This window comes from Pleurodeles waltl, chromosome 4_1 (genome assembly GCF_031143425.1).
Source record: "Pleurodeles waltl isolate 20211129_DDA chromosome 4_1, aPleWal1.hap1.20221129, whole genome shotgun sequence".
Classification (NCBI taxonomy): Eukaryota; Metazoa; Chordata; class Amphibia; order Caudata; family Salamandridae; genus Pleurodeles; species Pleurodeles waltl.
Genome location: NC_090442.1, coordinates 368,923,559 through 368,945,703, shown reverse-complemented (window position 1 = coordinate 368,945,703; position 22,145 = coordinate 368,923,559). Strand labels below are relative to the sequence as shown.

At 46.2% G+C, this 22,145-nt stretch overlaps 1 protein-coding gene across 5 annotated transcripts in view; it reads right to left on the bottom strand.

Annotated features, from left to right (window-relative positions):
* The window catches only part of PYROXD1 (pyridine nucleotide-disulphide oxidoreductase domain 1), a 159,382-nt gene that overhangs the window by 11,129 nt on the left and 126,108 nt on the right, over positions 1-22,145 (bottom strand). For all 5 annotated transcript variants that reach the window (XM_069228527.1, XM_069228529.1, XM_069228528.1 and 2 more), the window contains 2 exons: positions 21,539-21,661; positions 5,525-5,662 (listed from right to left, as the gene is read on the bottom strand). In XM_069228527.1, the coding sequence (XP_069084628.1) occupies positions 5,525-5,662; positions 21,539-21,661 (261 nt within the window). The remainder of the gene's footprint in view (positions 1-5,524; positions 5,663-21,538; positions 21,662-22,145) is intronic.

Genomic DNA, 22,145 nt, shown 5'->3' with positions numbered 1-22,145 from the left:
ATCCAAACTTTTACAAACTTTAAAACTCCAATCGAAATGCTAACAGGGACTTACACAAGGCCCTAGCAGGACTTTAAAATTTTTTGAAAAATAGTTCAAATTTCAAAAATCAGTTTCTAATGACAATTTTTGGAATTTAGTCATGTCATCAGGTATTTGCTAAGTAGTCCAGCAAATGCAAAGTCTTAGACCCCACCCCTGATCCACCAATGTAGGAAGTTGGCTCTGTATGTACTATTTCAAGTAAGAGTCCAAGGGTTCCCCTTACAGGTAAGACAGTGGCAAAATTAGATAATTCTAATGCTCTATTTTGTGGTAGTGTGGTCGAGCAGTAGGCTTATCAGAGGGTAGTGTTAAGCATTTGTTGTACACACACAGGCAATAAATGAGGAACACACACTCAAAGACTTACTCCAGGCCAATAGGTTTTTATATAGAAAAATATATTTTCTTAATTTATTTTTAGAGCCACAAGTTCACGATTTGAAGAAAATACATAAAATGCAAGGTACTCCACACAGGTAAGTTAGGAACTTTGAATTAGAGCAATAACATATACAGTTTTTGTTAAAATGGCAATAAGCTATTTTAAAAGTAGACAGTGCAAAAATCAACAGTTCCTGGGGGAGGTAAGTATTGGTTAGATTGTGAGGTAAGTAAAACACTTACAAGTCTCAGTTCCTGGGCATAGGCAGCCCACCGTTAGGGGTTCAAGGCAACCCCAAAGTTACCACACCAGCAGCTAAGGGCCAGTCAGGTGCAGAGGTCAAAGAGGTGCCCAAAACACATAGGCGACTATGGAGAACAGGGTTGCTCCAGTTCCAGTCTGCCAGCAGTTAAGTACCCGTGTCCTCGGGGGCAGACCAGGGGGGGTTTGTAGAGCACTGGGGGGGACACAAGTAGGCACACAAAACACACCCTCAGTGGCACAGGGGCGGCCGGGTGCAGTGTGCAAAGCAGCTGTCAAGTTTTAGATAGGGAACAATGGAGGGACCCGGGGTCACTATAGCGGTGCAGACAGGCACAGGGGGGGCTTCTCGGGACAGCCACCACCTGGGCTAGGCAGAGGGTCACCTGGGGATCACTCTTGCACTGAGGTTCAGTTCCTTCAGGTCCGGGGAGCTGCAGGTGCAGTGCTTGGTCCAGGCGTTGGGTCCCTTGTTACAGGCAGTCGCGGTCAGGGGGAGCCTCTGGATTCTCTCTGCAGGTGTCGCTGTGGGGATCCAGGGGGTCGTCTCGGGCTACTCACGGGGTTGCAGTCGCCGGGGAGTCCTCCCTGTGGTGTTGGTTCTCTGAATCTCGAGCCGGGGGCGTCAGGTGCAGAGTGTGAAGTCCCAAGCTTTCGGCTGGAAGAGTGAGTTCTTTAAAAGTTGCTTCTTTGTTGCAAAGATGTTGCTGTTGCTGGGCAGAGCCGCTGCTCACGGGAGTTTCTTGGTCCTGGGGGTCAGGGCAGTCCTCTGAGGTTTCAGAAGTCGCTGGTCCCTGTTCAATGCGTCGCTGGTTGCAGGTTTTCGACTCTGGAGACAGGCCGGTAGGGCTGGGCCAAAGCAGTTGTCATCGTCTGTCGTCTCTGCAGGCTTGTAGGTCAGCAGTCCTTCTTTGTAGTTCAGGTTGCAGGAATCTGATTTCCTGGGTTCTTGGGTGCCCCTAAATACTAAATTTAGGGGTGTGTTTAGGTCTGGGAGGGCAGTAGCCAATGGCTACTGTCCTTGAGGGTGGCTACACCCTCTTTGGGCCTCCTCCCTGTGGGGTGAGGGGGCACATCACTAATCCTATTGGGGGAATCCTCCTTGTACAAGATGGAGGATTTCTAAAAGTAAGAGTCACCTCAGCTCAGGACACCTTAGGGGCTGTCCTGACTGGTGGGTGACTCCTCCTTGTTTTTCTCATGATCTCCTCCAGCCTTGTCGCCAAAAGTGCTGGGATGCCCTGGGGCACTGTAACAAAAGGGGTGAGCCTTTGAGGCTCCCCACCAGGTGTTGCAGTTCCTGCAGGGGGAGTTAAGGAGCACCTCCACCCAATACAGGCTTTGTCCCTGGCCACAGAGTGACAAAGGCACTCTCCCCATGTGGCCAGCAACTCGTCTGGTTTGTGGCAGGCTGGAATGAACTGGTCAGTCTAACACTAGTAGTCGGACTGGTATTCAGGGGGCATCTCTAAGATGCCCTCTGGGTGAATTTTACAATAAATTCCACACTGGCATCAGTGTGCATGTGCTGAGAAGTCTGATACCAAACTTCCCAGATTGAAGTGTAGCCATTATGGAACTCAGAAGTTCGTGTTTGACAAACTCCCAGACCATATACTCTTATGGCTACCCTGCACTTACAATGTCTAAGGTTTTGCTTAGACACTGTAGGGGCATAGTGCTCATGCACATATGCCCTCACCTGTGGTATAGTGCACACTGCCTTAGGGCCGTGAGGCCTGCTAGAGGGGTGACTTACCTATGCCACAGGCAATGTGAGGTTGGCATGGCACTCTGAGGAGAATGCCATGTCGACTTAGTCTTTTTCTCCCCACCAGCACACACAAGCTGTGAGGCAGTGTGCATGTGCTGAGTGAGGGGTCCCCAGGGTGGCATAAGACATGCTGCCCTTACATACTTCCCTGGCATCAGGGCCCTTGGTACCAGGGGTACCAGTTACAAGGGACTTATCTGAGTGCCAGGGTTGTGCCAATTGTGGAAACAAAGGTACAGTTTAGGGAAAGAACACTGGTGCTGGGGCCTGGTTAGCAGGGTCCCAGCACACTTTCAATCTAAACTTTGCCCCCTGACTTTTTGCCTTTGCTGATGCTACCATGCCAAGGAGGCATTTACTTACAGCTTGTCCCTCTTCCACCACTTGTTGTGCTCTTATTTGATGCTCCTTTGGGAGATGCTGTATAAGATCTTGCATTTCATCCCAATGGGCCCTGCCATACCTGGCTAGAAGTGCCTGAGAATTTGCAATTCTCCACTGGTTTGCTGCTTGTGTGGCAACTCTGTTCCCAGTCGCATCACATTTTCTACTCTCCTTATCAGGAGGAGGTACGTTTCCTGATGACCGGCTGTTTGCCCTTTTTCTTACCGCACTGACTACTACTGAGTCTGGAGGGACCTGATGAGTTATGTAATCTGGGTCAGTAGGGGCAGGCTTATACTTTTTTATCAATTCTATGGTGATGATCCTAGCTTTGACTGGTTCATAAAAAATTTGGTCTGCATGTTTAACCATCCCTGGTAACATTGGGAGACACTGGTTTCTGGAATGAGTAGAAGACAGTGTATTAAACAAAAAAGTATTCTTCTAATGGCTCAGAAAGCATGGCTACTCAATGATAAGCTCCAGCCCTAGATATTACTTGGGTGTATGCAGTGGTGTCTTCTGAAGGAGAAGGTTTTGATGGGTAAATGTCTGGATCATTGTCCAGGATGGGATTAGGGTCATAGAGATCCCATGGGTCTGCTGTGTCTCTATGTGAGTATATAGAATGTGTTTGGAGAAGGCAGTGGTGGTGGGCTATTCTGAGGTGAGAAAGAGAGCTGTGGACATTGAGGAGGAGAAGTATGGAGAGGTAGTGGCTTCTCTTTTTGTTTTTGCACCTTCGGTGGGGGTTGCACAGAGTCTAATTACTCTTGGAAAGCCAGCTTCCTTTTGGTTTTTAAAGGAGGTGCAGTGATGATTCTTCCTGTCTCCTTATGACTATGGATTCTGGACTGTCTCACATCCATAACCTGTAATATTGGTTCAATCTCAGTGTCTTCTTCAGAAGTCTTATGAGATTCCATGATTGGCTTTGCAATCTGTTTTAATTTTTTGGAAAGTCCTTGTTCCTCTGTATATGAGGATTTTTTCAGCTCCGAGGTGTGTATCTTTTTTGGTCCTGAAAAAGTAGTCGGATGTCTTGGCACCGAAACCGATTGCCGAATTTTCGACTCCAAGGAATGAGGTCTCTTACTGGAGTCTGAAGTGGTGCTTTTAATGGATTTGCTCGACTCCGAGGTGGACGGAGGACTGGTCGCAAGCAGTCTTTTTTCGGGCTGAACCATGGCCTTCAGGCAGTGGTATACCCAAGGCCTATGAATGTTTTTGCTGCAGGGGTGCAGGGGCAGACGTATTCAGATGCTGGCCTGCTGTGATGGGTCTGTAGTCTTCCGATTCCTGTTCGGAGTCTGTGTCTCGGATGGAGACTGCTGTCTGCGCCTACTCTTCCTCTATGAAGTCGAGATGTTCGCTGCTTTTCGAGTCTTCGGGCTCTGCAATCTCTCAGGGTCGAAATGATTGACAGGCCTCACAATCTTCCTCCCCATGGTCTGGAGAAAGGCACAAATTACAAACCAAGTGTTGGTCTACATAGGGGTACTTCGCGTGGCACCAAGGGCAGAAACGGAATGGAGTCCGATCCATCAGGCTTTCCAGGTGGTAGGCCCGAACAGGCGCGAGTTGGGCGCACGCGCCCCAAAGGGCGAAATTAAGGTTCTGCTGGTACTACCGGTTCGATCCTAGATGGTAAACGCGACCAAAACAATACTGACGAATAAAAAGGTTTTCAGAGGTTTTCCGAATCGAAATCTTGGAGCGAGAGGAAACACGTCTGAACCCGACCACAGAAAGAAAACAATCTAACAATGGAGTCAATGCCCATGCGCACTGAAACCGAGAGGAGGAGTCACTCGATCCCGTGACTCCAAAAAGACTTCTTCAAAGAAAAACAACTTGTAACACTCTAAGCCCAACACTAGATGTCGAAGAGCTATGCATAGCATGTGTGTCTGCAGCTACACATGCCATCGAACATATATATATATATATATATATATATATATATATATATATATGAGAGAGGGAGAGAGAGAGAGAAACTACTGATCATACTTTACTTTTGTAATAAGCAGTAAAGTAATTATAAATTATGAAAAAATATATTTTGAGATTAGACATTGATATTCTCTTCATAATATTTCCATTAGGTTATACACTATATAGGCTTCCTGTGGGACCATAAATAAGTAAGTACAGTTGCTCAGCACAACCTGTACCCATTTTATGTTTCTATGGTATTAATAACATGAAATAACAATGTATTTTAGATTGACAAGACATAAATCAACATGCACTCCTCAACACAACTAATGACTACAACACGAGGTTACATTGTCTCCTACAAATTACTTAACAGCGCTTTTGGGTTTAAAGCATAGTTAGAAATAAGATGTACTGAGACCAGACCACTGTCCCCTAGCATCACCAGGGGCACTTAATAATCATAAATTGCTCAAATGGCAACACTGAATATGACAGCCACACTTTTAGCTCAAACTGAGCTACAATATGAATGGGCAAAAGTATTTCATTGAATTGGTCTCATTATTTATATATTCAGATGTATGAGACCTCAAACACCGGAGGTCCAACTGCAATAGACACCCTTATTTAGATTAACATGAACATCTAAACCAACACTTCAGTTTTTTTTTTTTAAACATACTGTTATTAACCACAGAGCACATAAAACTATTTCTTGGAATTGATTAACTTACCTTGTAGTTAAAAAATCGAGTGACATGAGCAAACAGCTCAAAGCAGAAATCCATTTCAACAGATTCTTCAAGTATGTCAGCTGCTATGCACTTGCCTGCATACCATCCCATCTGTCGAGCCTGGGTCCACAGCCTCATCTGAAAAACATAGGTGCAAATTTCATGCTCCAGGTAGTAATATCATTTTAGTGTAAAAATAAATGTGAATTTAGGAATCAAGTGTGGTAACGGATGCCCCATTTACTGACACATGAAAGAAAATAAACCATTTACAGTTATTGAGAACATTTCAAGAAATAATGGGATTATGCCTTCCTAATCCGTGCTAAACATAAAGCGCCATATTGTTCCTCCATAGAACAATTGTTTGTGTCTATATATCTTAATCTGCCTGCCAATGCACTTACAGGACCTGTATGAGTTCACTAGTGTAACTGAAATGAAAGACATTGTCCAAACTACAAGAAAATGGATTGAAAGGGTCTGCTCGTGTACCAAACAGTCTTCCCCTAAAATATATATATTTTTTTTACAATAAAAACACATTTAAGGTTTTCAAGGGTGCCCATCCTCTCTTTACTCAAAAGAGCAAAACAGTAGATAATATGGCTTGCCTATGATCAGAATAGTGGTGAAAGGTTGGTTATTCCTAGCACAGAGTATGCCACAGGGTTCAGCCCTAGAAGCAGATGGGCCCAGGTTGATATGCTGTGTCCCTTACTGGGTGGAAAATTGTCTGAAGCTGGCGTACCAAGAGCTGGGCTTTAGGGTTCAGTCACAGTGTGGGGACATAAGGCAGATATATGCCAAATATTAAGAGAGCACTGGAGTATTCCAGGCTTCAATGGACCTACAACAACAGATCTCTTCTCGGTTACAACCCCAAGTTTTTTCCCTCCCCCCGCCAAATCCTTGTGCCCGAGAGACTACCTAACTAACCAAGACTGCAAGCCCTCTATACCACTCACGGACACTTCTCACACACATGTTCTCTTTGACCTACCTTCTGAAGACCACCCCTCTCCTTGAGTACTGTTACCAAAACAATACTCACCCTTTTTCTCAACCCCATGACTTAGTTCTCGTTAGAGCTCAGAGCTCTGGAGAAGTACCATCATTGGCATCTTAAGTGTGTCTCCAAAGGGCACAGCTAGCATGTGTCCCTAACCCATGAATAATGGTGGCTGTACCAGAGGCGTGTTGACTGCCGCAAATACGTTTCAAATCAAAACTCCTACAGCTTGACCATTTCCCTGAAATTATCAGTTACAGAGCAATGCGTGTAGAACGTGTTTGGAAAAAAACAGAAACCTGCAAAATGATGATTGATATTCTTAGCCAAGGCACAGTGGCAGGTTCCCAAACATATGCTATAATACGGAGTCTGGGTGGATCTCTTCTGCTAGCTTGCCCAACAGCAAGATTCACCTTTGACAAGCCCAAATGGATACAGTCTAAAATCTAAAAAAATAAAAAACTGGTCTATGTTATCAAATAGAGGGCTGCTGCATTACACCAGTTTTTCTATTTCAGTACTGTTGCATGAAGTAGTATAACTTACTACTCCAGGGGTTTTTTCACACTACACAGTTTCACAGGACATTCTTTGCCTTTGTTGACAATGCCAGTGGGAATGAGAGACAGGAACAGGTGGCCGATAGAAACTGAGGTTCAGTCAACACTGAAAACCCTGGGTACAAGAATCACCTGATGACTGAGGACCAGGTGACACCAGAAACAAGTACTGGGCTCAAGAAATCCAGATGGAATTCCTAAAGAGGGAGAAACCAACTGACTGGATAAGCATGAGTAGCTCAGTGTGACCTCTGTGGCACTGGTGTTTGGTTCGCAGTTCTACACAAGCACAGGGCATGGGCCCGTCTCCTAACCTTCCTCAAAGTCAGCATACAAAGTATGAAGCTCTTTTAAAAAAAAAAATCTATTTTATTGTTTCAGTCAGTAAGAAAATACAATTATGTTCCATATAATCACTGTTACACACTTATTTTTCGTGCTCCGAATCTAATTACATTTGCATATCTTTTGCATTCTTGGCCATGTGATTACTATTTATAATTTTAACTGAAATTATTTAGAAACATTGTTAACATGAAAAAACAATTTGTAAAGGAAGAGAGGATAGAGAAAGGAGGAAAGAAGCGAAATGAGAGATCGTGCTAGGAGGAGCTGTTCGGGGGTTGTCCGCGCTTACTATTATGAGAGCCCCATATCGGGCGGGGGATGTAGTGTTCTATATGTTCCCACAATGGTTCGAGCGGTAGGGCCGCGTAGGCGATACACCGGTCACGAGGGGGGGGGGGGGGAGAAAAATGGATATAGGGAATGGGGGGGCGATCCTCGGTGATCTGTTGCGACATGTTCCATGTTGTGAGTTTGACTTGACTTGGCCTGGTATATTTGCGTTCTGTTGCTCCCTGTGTCCGCTACCTTGTACCACTGTTGTTTCAGTTGCTCACTGCTAAGTTCATTCATTACTGCTTATCTTGGGATGCCCATTCAGTGCCTCTATTTGCATGTGCTCCCCTATCAGCATTGTCTTATTGTTTTGTCGAACCCATTCGCTCAAGGGGGTCGTTTGTCGTCTTTGCTTTCCAATTTAGTTACAAAGGAGTCGCAGGTGTCTATGCCCTTGACCCGGACCCCTCTGTCTTGCATTTGATTGCAGTGTGTGTGCTTCTGGCTTTGCCCATCGTAGTGATCTTCCTGCCACTGATGGGGAACTGGTGCACTAGGTGCCTTTCAATGCATTGCTATCAGTCGCCTATATAGCACAAGCGCTAAGTCAATGCATCTGTCTGTCTGCTTCCGTCCTTTAGGTCTATCTCTGATTCCCAATAGGCATAACTCCGGCGTGGGGGACAAAAGGGGGTCCAGTCATTCGGTTATCGAAGATACTATTTCATTCCATGTCTTCATAATTGGGGCGCATTCCCATATCATGTTGAAAAAGGTGGTCGCAACAACTCCGCATCTGGGGCACCCCTGCGGTGTATGTGGTAACATACGTGCAAGTCGATATGTTGATAAATATGTTTGGTGTAGGTAGTTAAACTGTGTGTATCTAAGCCGGGGATTGCGTGACACAGCGTAAGTCATTGTCATGGCTTGGCTCCATGCATGCTGTGAGAGTGGTGTAGCAAGAACCTGGTCCCATCTATTTTTTGCTTGTTCATGTCTATGTTCAGTATGTGCGGTTAGGATTCCATATAATCTCGATATATTTATCGGGGTGTCTGAATTATCTAGTAAGTCATGTAGGATAGGGGCCGCCTTGGGTTCGTCATTTCCACAGTTCCATGCGGATCGTACTAATTGTTGCAATGCTCCATACGCTATGAAGCCCCCCTGTCCCAGATCATGGGCGCTGGCCAGTGTCGCATAGGTTAAGAGGTGACCGTCGCCATATATGTCCCCTACTGTTTGTATGCCTTTCTCGGGCCATGTTGTCAGGCCTAGCTGTGCTGCTATCTTTCCGATTTTTGGGATGGCCAACAGTGGAATCTTGGGGGAGTACTGTAGATTTTTATTCCCAGTTGATACGAATTGATTCCAAACCCAGCGGGCATTGTTTAATAGAGTGTTATGTGTGTATCGTGGGCCTTCTCGGGTCAGCAGCCAGCTTAGTATGTTAGTGTGCACCGTCTGTGCCTCAGCGCTCGTGGGATTGCAGAGCCATTTCATCACCCACTGTAATTGGGCGGATGCGTAATACAGCTCAAATCGTGGTGCCCCCAGCCCTCCCTGCGTAAGTGGTTGGTGTATTTTCGCTAGTGCAACCCGTCGGCGTCCGTTGCCCCACACCAGGTCAATCAGTATACTGGTCAAGTTTTTGAAGAAGGAATTAGGGAGTGACAGTGGGAGTGCCATGAAAAAATATAATAATCGCGGTAGCACGATCATCTTTGCTATGGCCACTCTTCCCATGGGAGAGAGTGGGAGTGAGCACCAGAAGGGCAGGGAGCCCCTGAAGAACCTAATCGCCTTTCCTAGGTTGCCCTCTTTGAGATCCAGGGGGTCATGGTACACATTTATCCCTAAGTATTTAAAAGTGGTGTAACACCATTTTAGGTCGCAGAGCGTGGGGACTAAACGATGCATCTCTGGCACTGCTCGCATCTGCAATAAGCAGGATTTTGACCAATTCACTTTTAATTCAGAGACTACCCCAAACTGATCCAGCAGGCCAAGTAGGGCAGGGAGGGATTCAGTGTGGTTTCGGAGGGATATTAGTGCATCATCTGCATATAGCGACACTATGCGATGTGCGCGACCATCCAGGATGCCCCACTCCGGGGCAAGTGCGTGTAGCCGGGCAGCTAATGGTTCAATAGCAAGGGCGAACAGTAATGGGGACAATGGGCAGCCCTGTCTGGTGCCTCTTTCAATATTGAACTTCTCAGATATAGTGTCACCTGTCTTGACCCTCGCCGATGGTGCCGAGTATAAGACCCTAACCCATCTTATGTATGTCTTACCGAATCCCATTCGAATGAGTGTCTCCATCATAAAGGGCCATCCCAGAGTATCGAACGCTTTTTCAATATCTAATGATACTGCCACTTGCTTGTAATCGCCCTCCGGTGTGTTTGCCATCAGGCGCAGGTTCTGTATATTGATAAAGATGTTATGGCCAGGTATAAATCCAGACTGGTCTTGGTGCACCAGGTCTGGCCACAAAGGGAGCAGGAGATTTGCTAATACTTTACCGAGCAGTTTGCAGTCTGTATTCAGCAGTGAGAGCGGTCGGTATGAACGAACATCCAAAGGGTCGCGTCCCGGTTTAGATAGTACTGCTATTATTGCCTCGCGTTGAGTTTCTGGCAGTTGACCTCGCTCAAGAGCCTCGCCCAACATGTCTAGGTATGGTGCTAATGTTTGTGCCGAGAAAGTGCTGTAGTACTCTACAGGAAGGCCATCGCTACCAGGTGCTTTACCATGTGCCAACTGTTGCAATGCCTGCTGTATCTCTTCGAGGTCGATCAGGCTCTCCAGAGCTCCTATCTGTGTTTTCGTGAGGCGATTTAATTGTGTCTCTTTGAAGAACTCACTTATTTGTTCTGGTGTGGGGGGTGGGTGGGCTTTATATAGCATGCTATAATATTCTCTAAAGGCGTAGTTTATTTCCACCTGAGTGTTTATTATTACCCCTGTGTCGAGGCGGATGGCGCCTATGGGAGTATTGCGTTGTTCGTTCTTTAGAAGCCATGCCAGCAGCCTCCCTGGTCTGTCCCCCTCTGAATGTGTTCGGGCTAAGTAGTGGCGGTAATCATATTGTCTGAGGTGATTATCTGCCTCCTTCCACTGTGTTCGCAGTCTCCCGAGCTCCGCAACTGTTGTTGTACCTTCTGCAAGTTTACACTCCGCAGTGCGTACTTCTTGTTCATATTTACGGAGGTCTTGGGTTAATGTCTGTCGTACACCCCCAGCCACCGATATGCATGTGCCCCGCATTACCACCTTATGTGCATCCCATTCAGTTGCGCTAGAGCTCGCTGTCCCGCTATTTAGGGTGAAGTAAGAAGTGATATGGGTGGCTAGTTCTTTTCTGAATGGAGGATCCTGTAGTAAGTTTGGTTGGAGGCGCCATGTTGAAATGCGAGCACGTGGTCTGCCCCATTGAATGTGCGCTATGAGTGGACAATGATCTGAGATTACTCTTGCCGTGTATGCAGCGCCTGTGAACTTGTGTATCAGATCTTGCGAGCTGAGTATCAGATCTATGCGGGTGTGTAGGAGGTGCACAGCAGAGTAATAAGAATACTCCCTATCTAGTGGGTGTGAGTGCCTCCAAACGTCTATTAGTCGGCGTTCCGACATCCAGGATTGCAGGATATGTGAGTTTTTCCTAACTGGGGCAGCGACCAATGGGGTGTGTGATCTGTCCATCTCTACCTGTGGTGCGCAGTTCAGGTCCCCTCCCAAACACTAGGTAGGGTTGGTATATTTGACAGGCGAGGGATAGTATACTGTAGGAATTCACCCTGTTTGACATTTGGGGCATACAGCCCTATGATCGCCAACGGTTCCCCGTCGAGCCAGCCTTCAAGCTGGATAAACCTGCCTTCTACGTCTTTTGTGGTGCGCGTCACTATGTAGGGAACCCCTGGAGCTATCCAAATCAGGACTCCCCTCGCATAAGTTGATGTCCCAGTACCGTATACTAGTCCCGTCCATCTCCTTTCCATCGTTTTAAGATCTTCTGGAGTGAGATGCGTTTCTTGTAGTATAGCTATGTGTATGTGATGGAGCTTTAAATATGCGTGTATTCTGTTTCATTTGTTGGTGCCCGCCATTCCCTTCACGTTCCAAGTTAGTATGTTATATGCGGACTCTTTGTGTGACATGTTTTGGTATAACATCTCTCCCGCTCCAGTTCTGCACAGGGGCCGGGGGTTCCGTACCTCTCCCCCCCACCTGGCGCCCCCCACGCATGTGCCCCCATGCACCCCGCCGTCTCACCTCAGTCTTTTGTGTAGGATGGCAGTGACAAAAGATGAGTGAGGTGTACTCCTCCAATAGAGATAAGAAGCTAGAAGAACATCTAAGGTAAATGAAAAGACGAATTGGGTGAGGCCCAACTTTGAACAATTTGGCACAACTGGTGCCTAAACAAGTGTTTACACAAGTCTGTTCCATTCAGGGACCGTTCAGGTGTTGGTGGCGTAGGTTAGTGGTGGTAGAGGTCGTTACGTGACCAACCTCCATGTTGTTGTTACCCTGCACAGCCATGAATGAAGTTGCGAGAGCCGCGGCCGGCGTTTCTCCGGCTTCCAGGGTCGCCGCCGGACCGGGTCCAGCCAAGCGGTGTTCATGTGTGCCCATTTCCGCGACCCAGAGGATTGCTCTCAACTGTCCCGGGTCCGGCACCCTTGCAATAATTTTTTCATCTAGGCCATTTTTTTTAGACTTTCAAGTCTGTAGCGAGTGTCTCGGGCCAAAGACGTCACCGGGGGGGCTTCATATGTCGTCCGCCATCCGTAGTGTGAGGTCCGGGCCTCCAATCAGTGGAGAGAGGGGTGAGCTGGATCCGCTGCGTAGCGGGCTGTTATCTTTGAGTTCTGCTTCACTTCTAGCGTCCATTTGTGAGCGTGCGAATGTGCTGGCTTCCTGAAAGGCCTGCGCCTGGTCGACCGCTACCTGTGATTTTGTTGGGCGTGCCGTTGAGCTTTTCTTTTTCTTTCTGCGGAGGCTGGGTGTAATCCCTTCTTCCTGAGCCATATCTTCTTTGAATGATTCTACTAGGCCCTTGGCATGTATCCATGTCCATGCGTCTTCCGGAGTCGGGAACATTAGGGTCTTTTCATCGGTTACTACTCGGAGGCGAGCTGGGAACATAAGTGAGTAAGTAATTTTATGTTCACGGAGTAACTGCTTGATTTTGACGAACGATGCTCTTTTGCGTTGCACTTCCATTGTGTAATCTGGGTAGGCCGTGATGTTGCAATTCTCCAGATTAACTGTTCCTGAGGATCTGAAGTATTGCAGGACTTGGACCCTGTCCATGTAATTTAGGAAACGCGCTATCAGTGGTCGGGGTGGGGCTCCAGGTCGGAGTGGTCTGCCAGGGATTCTGTGTGCTCTTTCTACTACTGGTACTTTAGTGGTGTCTTGTATTTTCATTATATCTTTCAGCCAGTCCTCTAAGAACTCCTCAGCTTTTGTTGATTCTATTCTTTCTGGGACACCTTGAAATCTGACATTGTTGCGCCTGGAGCAACCCTCCGCGTCTTCGGCTCTGCGATGTAATTGTGCCATTTCGGTTTCCATCTGCTGGATTTTAGTTTTCATGCTTGCGACCTCTGGTTGGACAGCTTCCAGTGCCAGCTCTGTATTGACGACCCTATCTGTTAGTTTGCGGTGATCCGCTTGGAGTAGTGTGACCTTCATGACAACAGCGTCGATCTTTCCTTCGAGCGAGGCCTTAGTGTCCATTACTGCTTGTAATAATTTATCAAATTGTAGAGAATGTGTGCGCAGCGTTTCACTCACTTGTAGTAGCGTTGTGATCTGCGTGTCTGGATTGTTCGCGGCGGGCGGGATTCCACCGTCCATGTGGGTCGCCGCCCTAGGTTGTTTCTGTTTAACCATTGTGATCTTTCGTGACGATTGCTATTGAACTATCCTGTGGTTCTTTATACTATTGGGATTATCTTGGGTCAAAGTACCTGTTAATGGGTCCAAATTTCCTGCTTCCGAATGACACTCCAAATGCGGGGACTCTCGGATGTTTCCTTAATTGTTCCTCTGTCGTGATCTTTAGGGCTCCAGCCCGACACCACCCCACGTGTGTCCCAATGCTGGGTCGACCATCGGTGCTTTTCGCCCACTGAGACCGTGCTGTGAGAGTACTATTACTTTGGTAGGATCTTGAAACGCCTGCGCGCTGTGGAGACCGCTTCTCCAAGTGTCCGAAGGGACTCAGACTTTTCCATTTGCACGTTCCCAGCCGCCTTGAGGAGTTGTTGTAAGTGCCCTCAGATTGTGTTCTAGCGTGACTTCTACATTTAGGCTTCCCGGCTCGGATTTCACCTGCGCGATGGTTCAGCACAGTACCCAAGCTGGTTCCTACTTGTGGGGAAAAGTCCTTGTTGGTCTTCGTTTGTACCTCTGTGGCCTTTTGAGTGCGCATTCAGGGCAGGTCTCGCAGTGACCGGAAGGGGTGTGCAGGGAGATCTGGTGCGACCCTTCTTATTCCTCATTTCTTAGCGTTTTTCTTTTTTCCTCACTTTTTTTTTTCACTTTATTTCTTAATTGGCCAGGGTCGCCTTCTTTGTTTCTTTTACCGCTTCAGCCGTTCTCCTGGGGCTGTAATATCTATTTTCCCCGCGTCCCGGTGCCCCTACTGTCTCCGCACGCTAGACACTTGGGACCGCGCCTGCCCATCTCACCTATCGCGGCTCCGGTGTCGGCGCGATTCTTGGTGCAAGTCACTGCGAGGGCCCGATCTCGGCCGACATGTTGCGGCGCAGGGGCCACGCTCGGCCGAACAGCCCAAGAGTCTCTCTGGTCCACGCCCGGCAGCGACCTCGGCGTTCACCTTGGCTCCGTCTAGCGAGGGCCGCTCGGACACAGGTCGCTGGCCGCGCCGTCTCTTCGGTGCCGTGTTTTCACCCTCTTTGTTTTATTTGTTCTGTTTCTTTTTCGGGCATCCGAGTCCCCCAGCATCTAATGGGGGCTCCTTGCACCACAATCCCGTCTCTAGGGCCGCGCAGGGACAGGATAATTGCTGATTATGGTGGGGCGTGAGCGGAGCTCTGTGCTCAAGCGTCCGCTCCGGCCGCCATCTTAAGTATGAAGCTCTTAAGCTTCATGAGAGAGCTCGGATTGCTACCTGGTATTTTTCAACAGCTATGACCTGGAGCACTATCGAGGGACAGTTCATGAATTTCTAGTGATTACCCGAACCAAAAGACTTTTCCCTCAACTTCTTGTTGTGTACTAACCACACTCAAAGGGGAGCCATTGTCGTAGGAGCCAAGAACCAGGGACCTAGGACTGGTTACTAATGTGTGGATCACACAGTAACGCCTTGAGTTTGTGACGGAGAAAATGGGTTATTAACACCCAAATACATTTAGAAAATTCAAGAAAAAATTAATGAACAAAAACACATTAAAATATTAAAAATCCAATAAGGGAAACAAGATGTTTTTTGCCTCAAAGTACTCTAGTGGGTCAAATCAGGAGGCTAAAGTTGGCAAAGGTCCATAGGAGTCAAATATATTACCAGAGCGCTCCCACTGAAGCCTTCAATTTTGGTGCCAAAAGCTCCAACCAGAGCAGAGTAGGATGCTGTAGCTGTTTGGGTAGATTAGCTCTCTTACTCCCAGGTCCAAGGTTTTACCTTCAGAGTATTTAGCTGGAAGTTGCAGCTGGGCATTGTGCCACAAGGCCGGATACCTTTACAGTGAGGTCCCTCTGAAGCCCTTTTTTTTGCAGCAAAAAGCTTGCAGTGGGGCACACCTGGATTAATGGCCTACTGGATGTGCACCTTCTATGTAGATGGAGAAGCTTCAGCACCTTAACTAAGTCTTCAGCAAAACAATGTCTCCACCTTCTCATCATAAACCACCTTTCGTCAATAAATATGATTTTTAATGGCAAGCAGATAATTACTTTGATTGTCCATTTTAGTATTTTCCAATCCTAACTTAAATATAAGACGCCTTACCTACAAGGGACAAACAATTTTTTTTGGCAACTATTCACATTGGGAACATACTTTTCTTTAATATCCTTTTGTTATATATTAAACACCTAGACCAGTGGGCTTACAAAACACACACTTTAGGAGTTACTGAGATAATATATAACTTTTCCTTGCCATATAACATGCCAATGTTTATAAACCACAGTCGAGAACAATGGTGCTCACTGGAGCACCACACCTTTGACACACATTAGGTTAGTACAAATACACGCTGTAACCCACATATGACATTCATGATTTCATGCAACTGACATTTTCTGTGTCATCTACCACGGGCTTATTCTAAAAAAAAATTAAAAACATTTACGTGAAACCAATGTACAGTAAATGGTTTCGGAGGAAAGCACACAATGTAACACTGTTTAGAGGTGTCATTGCACAGATAGCCCTAAGGCAAGCAAAACAAAACTGGGGAAGACTATAAAACCTATGTCCTTTCTCATAAAATCGTTATTTGACTTTTTGGACCAGTGAGTGTTGGGAATTTATCAATTGTCTGTCTTTTCAGACTCATTTACAGTTAGATCATGGTGGTCCATCCGCACATTCTTTGTTAAGTTAGTGAGAAACCTGGTAAAAGAGTGCCCTTGAGAAATTAGGTTGAACAAATACCTCAGGTTTAGTCCCTCAGGAGAAAAATCTCCAGTGATGTAGCCAAAGGGGCCACCTCAGTGTATGCTGAGGTGGGTTTAGGCCTCGTACATACCGCTGACTAGACTCTGGTATTCGTAGGCATGGTTAGCCTCAAGAGCATTATATAGGTTTTAGACACTGGGTTGTTGGTTGACTGTGGTGTGAGCCCTGGTTAATCAATAACCACAATTCTTGTCAGGGTAAGGCACAAACAAACCCCAAATCAACCTGTATTGATCCTTGGTAGCTTGGCATACAGCAGTTAGGCTCAACTTGATGGCAATGTGTAAAGTATTAGTGCAACACTTCAAAGAGTAAAACAGTGAAAAGACAACACTAAAAGATCCCACACCAGGTTAGAAAAATAGACAAAGCAATACAAATCAAATTAGTAGAACCGGAGTTATGAATTTACAAAGAATACACTGCAATATAGCACCTAAAGCAGAAAGTGCCAACCATGGCAATATAGTCAAGCTGGACTAGTTCAAAGTCAAACATTCAAGCTTACTGCGATGGAGTGTGGGTCGGATACATTCCCAGATTAGTCCAGCTGAAGTTTTCCTGTATCAAGAATTGTGCCAAGAGTCCCGTTTGCACAGAAGAAGTGCGCCGGGAGCAAGGATAGAGTCGCTGGTGATGGTCAGTGGGGAGTGAGGAGCAGGCCAGGCATTGCCAACAGACGACTGGAGCCTCATGGTGGCGATCCACGCAGGCATGCTTGCTTTGCAGGGAGACGAACTTGTGGCTGCGTGCACTGGGTGCTGCAGTGAGTGATGAGGTTCTGGAGCGAACAGGCCCATTTGTGTTCACGAAGAGCCCAAAAGCTTGCCTTTGAGAGCCTAAAAACATCTTCCAATGGCCCAGGACCTGAGAAGTGCCTCTTGAAGGTCAGGAGCTCGTTGAAGAAGAGTGTAGGAGCTGTGGGGAGCCAGTTATGTCCCTCAGATCAGGAGGCTAGAAGACTAGCTCTTTGAGTCACTCTGAGGTCCTGGGTTCAAGATGGGATCCAGGTCCAGTTCTTTTAGGCAAGAGGGCAGCAGGTCAGCAAAGCAAGGCAGCAGCTACTTCAGAGTGGCAGTCCTGCAGAGCGGCAGACCTTTCAGCAGCACAGCAGTCTTTTTTCCTGGCAGAGTATCCACAGGTACAGAAGGGTAGTGAAGTAGTGGTGTCTGAGGTCCAGTTCTTATACTCAGTGGTGTCTTTGACGTGGGAGGGACTTCAAAGACATGCCTTTGAAGTGTACAGATGCCCTGCTCTCTCTGCTCTGGCTCCAGACCAACTACAGAGGGTATTTTGCCCTTTGTGTGGGGACAGGACACAGTCTATTCAGGTGTAAGTGAGGCTGTGTCCAGCTCCTCCCTCCTATCCTGCTCAGGATGGTCTATCAAGTCATAGATGGCCAATTAAGTCACACCTAAGCTACCATTGTGTGCGGCTGTCTAGGTTGAATACACAAAGCCCAATTGCCAACTACACCCAGCCATGTGACTAGAGACGTAGTGCAGGCATCAAATTGCTAAGGCAAGAAAATGCCTACTTTCTAAAAGTGGCATTTTCAGAATTGCAATTTAAAATCTGACTTCACCATATGTTAGGATTTTAAATTGTGATTCCAGAGACACTGAACTTGAAGGGGTTATCTCTTCCTAGTTGGAATTTACTCTTATAAAGTGTAATAAGGAAATTCCAAAGTTAATTTACGAGAGAGAGAGATCTTACAGTGTTGAAAAATGAATTTAAGAATTGTTCACCACTAGGACATGTAAAATTAAATAGTATAGGCCCTACCTTTTAAATACAGTGCACCCTGCCCTCTGGGCTGCCCAGGGCCTGACCTAGGGGTGACGTATGTATTAAAAAGGAAGGTTTGGGCCTGGCAAAAGGGTTATTTTGCCAGGCCAAAATGGCAGTTCAAAACTACACAAAGGCTCTGCAATGGCAGGGCTGAGACATGTTTAAAGGGCTATTTAAGTAAGTGGCACAATCAGTGCTACAGGCTGACTAGTAGCATTTCATTTACAGGCCCTGGGCACATGTAGTGCACTTTACTAGAGGCTTAGATGTAAATTAAATAAGCATTGGATATATGCTAATGTTACCTTGTTTTAAGGATCAAGCACAAGCACTTTAGCACTGGTTGGCAATAATTAAGTACACAGAATTATAAGGCCAACAAAAATGAATTCAAGAAGGGGAGGAGGAAGGCAAAACGTCTGGGATGACCCTGCAGAAAGGGCCATTTCCAACAATAGGGCTGTCTGGAAATTAGGCAAATTACCACCTCGGATCCTGATAAGAAAAGATCCCAAGCTAAGATACACTTACCTGATGCTGATGCAGCCTCTTCTGCTTCTGTGATCACCAATAGAGTCAGTGAGGTAGCAAATGTGAAAATTAAAAGCTATCCATTTTCAAGGCAAAAAGGGAAAACAAGTTGCAGATTCCCAGACAATGTCCTAAGGCCCCAGGCATTACAAGAAGCTGGTATGGTTCAGCGTTGGATAAATGGGATGGGCACAAGACTCACTGATTGAAGTTGGGTATAATAAACACAGGTGGAGGAGAAAGCAGAGCAGGAATGGTCGCTAGGAGCCTAAAACAATGTTGGCTGGCTCCTTCCTAATGTGCACTCACAAGTAAAATGCCATCATTGTCACTGCATGATGCTTCAAACACCCAGTGACTAATCTGCAGACTAGCCAAAGAAATAAATGACACTGACGACAAAGTTGTATGTTAACTGTGTGCTGAACCAAAACATGAATGACACTTCAACATGAGCAAAGGCTGAAGGTGGCTCACCTGTAGCTCATACAAAGCCAAAACAGTGAAGGTGATGTTGCCAGGAGGAAGCAATAGCGCAGAGGCTGAAGGACTGAGAACAACCTCCTTAACAATTGGCAACAGTGGCCATGGAAGGTTCCCAGGAGAAAAGCATTCCAAAAGTCAAAGACACCAGTCAAGCAGGAACTCCCTGCACCATACTGAATTTCTCACACAGATTTTCTTTTGGATGCTTTTTAGTAAAATCAATAGCAGAGTTTCCAACCTATCAAATAAGCACCCTTTCCCAAAAATACTAGTGTTGAGGAAGTGAAGAAGTAGAGTACATGTTGATGATAGGGCTGCCCTTTAATGATTATTTAGTGTGACATGGGGTGAACTCTCAATAACAAATGATCCGAATCAGGGACCAGTGCCAGTGATTACTGGATACGGTGGCCCACCGATGGTGCAGCATCCAACTAGGCCTTTGGGAAAGGACAGGCAGCACAACGGCTCGGTGGTTGAGTGGTCAGATGCCGAGCTGTGTCAGTAGGTGCCAGGGTGTGCCTGCTGGTGGAGCCATGACTGGTGGTGCTGTCAGTTCCATGGGGCCAAGAGGCACTTCAGAAGGAAATGGAGCAAAGTTGAAGATTTCCAACATGGTGTCTTTAAAGGCTGCTGTTTGCTTCGGAGTTCACAAGTGTCTTGTTTTATTCACTTCAGTGCGATACCGGAAGTACAATGAGTATGCCCAAATGTGGAGACCATGCTTACTGTGCCGCTGGACTTGACTGAAAAGCCCCTGTAAGGGTTAAAAGGTCTTGGGTTGCTTGTGTTCTGGTTCAAAGATAAACAGGCTTGGCATTTTGGGCTGAACTGTTCCTATTAGACTAGACCAAGGCAGATCTGCATATGGATGGGCCTAATCTGAGGTGGCATGGTGAACAAATAAAATTATAGACTTGGATGTTGACCCAAGTAATTACTAGTGGCTGAGATTAATTCAAGCATTCACTAATAACTTTTTTGTTTACTTCAATGTGATGCCCTAAATGCAGCAGGTGTGCCCAGATGTGGGTCCCTTGCTCATTGTGCCACTCGAGCCAAGTTGCACCCAACCCCAAAAAGGGTGAAACCAGTCTTTCTGGACTGGCAGTGGGAGGGCCCCAAGATTGGGGGGTCACCACGTGGTGTTCCAACAGGAGGTGTTCTGGTACAGAGAAGCACTAGCTTGGCTGTCCAAGCTGGACTGTTCCTACTGAGGCAGGGCAAAGGCTGTTTTGCCTACAGAATGGACTCAGAAGAGGAACTCTACAATGGAATTGGGTACCATGAATTGGGTTTAATGAAACTGTTGCTATTTGTTTGAAGGGAGAGCCAGACCAGTGTAAAAGGGTAATGGAAAAAAAGGAACTAAGAAACTTCAATCTTTAGGGCTGGTCCTACGTGTGGCTCTGTGGTGGTATGTCCTGGGTGAATGGATTGAAGACAGAGTCCAATGGTGCACCCATTTACACACAGGGGTTGAGGCAAGTGTTTCTGGTTCCAATCTGGCACTTGGGGAGATTCAAACAGTAAGGAATCTGCAGAATGAAGAATCCATCAGAAGCGCACCACAGAGTTGTTTGTTAATGTATTCAGTGTGCAATGCAATATAGTGGGGATACTGTCAATAGGTGCAGTGCAGTGGGGTTGGTGTCCCTATGAAGCACTGCCAGTTGATGGGTTACTGTCTTTAGGATTCAGTGTAGCATGGAGGGTTAGTATCCACTTGATGTATTCAGTATAGCATAGTGGGTTAGGGTCCTTAGAATACAGTGCAGTGTGATGAGACAGTGTCCCAAAGATTGAGCGCGGAGTGATTAGTGGTCTTTGGCTGTAGAAACCAAGTATAGGTAAACCCTGCAATCATTTACTAACTCATGAGTATACCATCTAATTTGTTGAACAGACAGTGAGAATGTTTTTTCCAGAGCTAGAAAGGAAGACCAAATGGGATATGTTTCTGTTTTTGCTCTCCTGCACAATTTGATATTATAGAGAGTGGTTGCTCTGTTTAACTACAACCTATTAGATATTTTAGAGAGTAGCTGCTCTGTTTAACTACAACCTATCTTATGAGGTTTTTCAAGACTCATTATGTTCTCTTGCTTTCTTGAAAAAGATATAGATCGATGTATAAAGCTTCCACAGAGAAGGAGCCTCATTTCTATTAGAAAACTCTTCCTCCACTATACTTCTATTAGCCTGTCAATACATTCACCTAAGGAGAATAACATTAAAACAATAGTGAAAGAATGAGACACACATGTTTCAAAGTGAGAATACTAAATATATTTTCAAAAGATTGGTGCAATGAGTAAAGTAAGCATGCAGATTACCTGTTGCCACAGTGAGCTATGTTCCCAAGATGCAGTACAGATATCTCCTGCCGCATAGACATCAGGCAGTGAGGTTCGCATATGATCATCTACCTTCAGACCGCCATCTACAGCAACATCAAACTAAAAATGGCAAATATAAAAGAACCTTAAATAACCAGTTTGAACAGTAAGACATGATGTAAAGATATAGGTTTACAAAAATACAAATAATTTGTGTTTTTTTTTGGCATTTTATGATTTTGTTCAACCACCCACCCACTTGCCTGTCAGCAAACTAGGTAGGCACCCGCACCCCCTTCCCAGTGCACCTGTCGGCCACTGGCCAATCCTGGGGAGGGCTGAAAAGGATCCTCTGGGAGGATTCCTTTCTTAAAAGTAAAGGATGGGGGTTTTCCCTGGAGGATGTGGGGCAGATTGTGCCCCACCAGGAGAAAACACACAATACAAAAAAAAGTATACTGCATGTGCCACAGAAATCTACCATCTTCAGTTTATGCAGTAGATGGCAAAATGTAGGTGCTTATGCAGTATACTGTAACACAAAGGGATCAATGTGTTTGCATGCAGTGGAATGGCATGTGTGAAGGTTGAATAGTCATCTTTC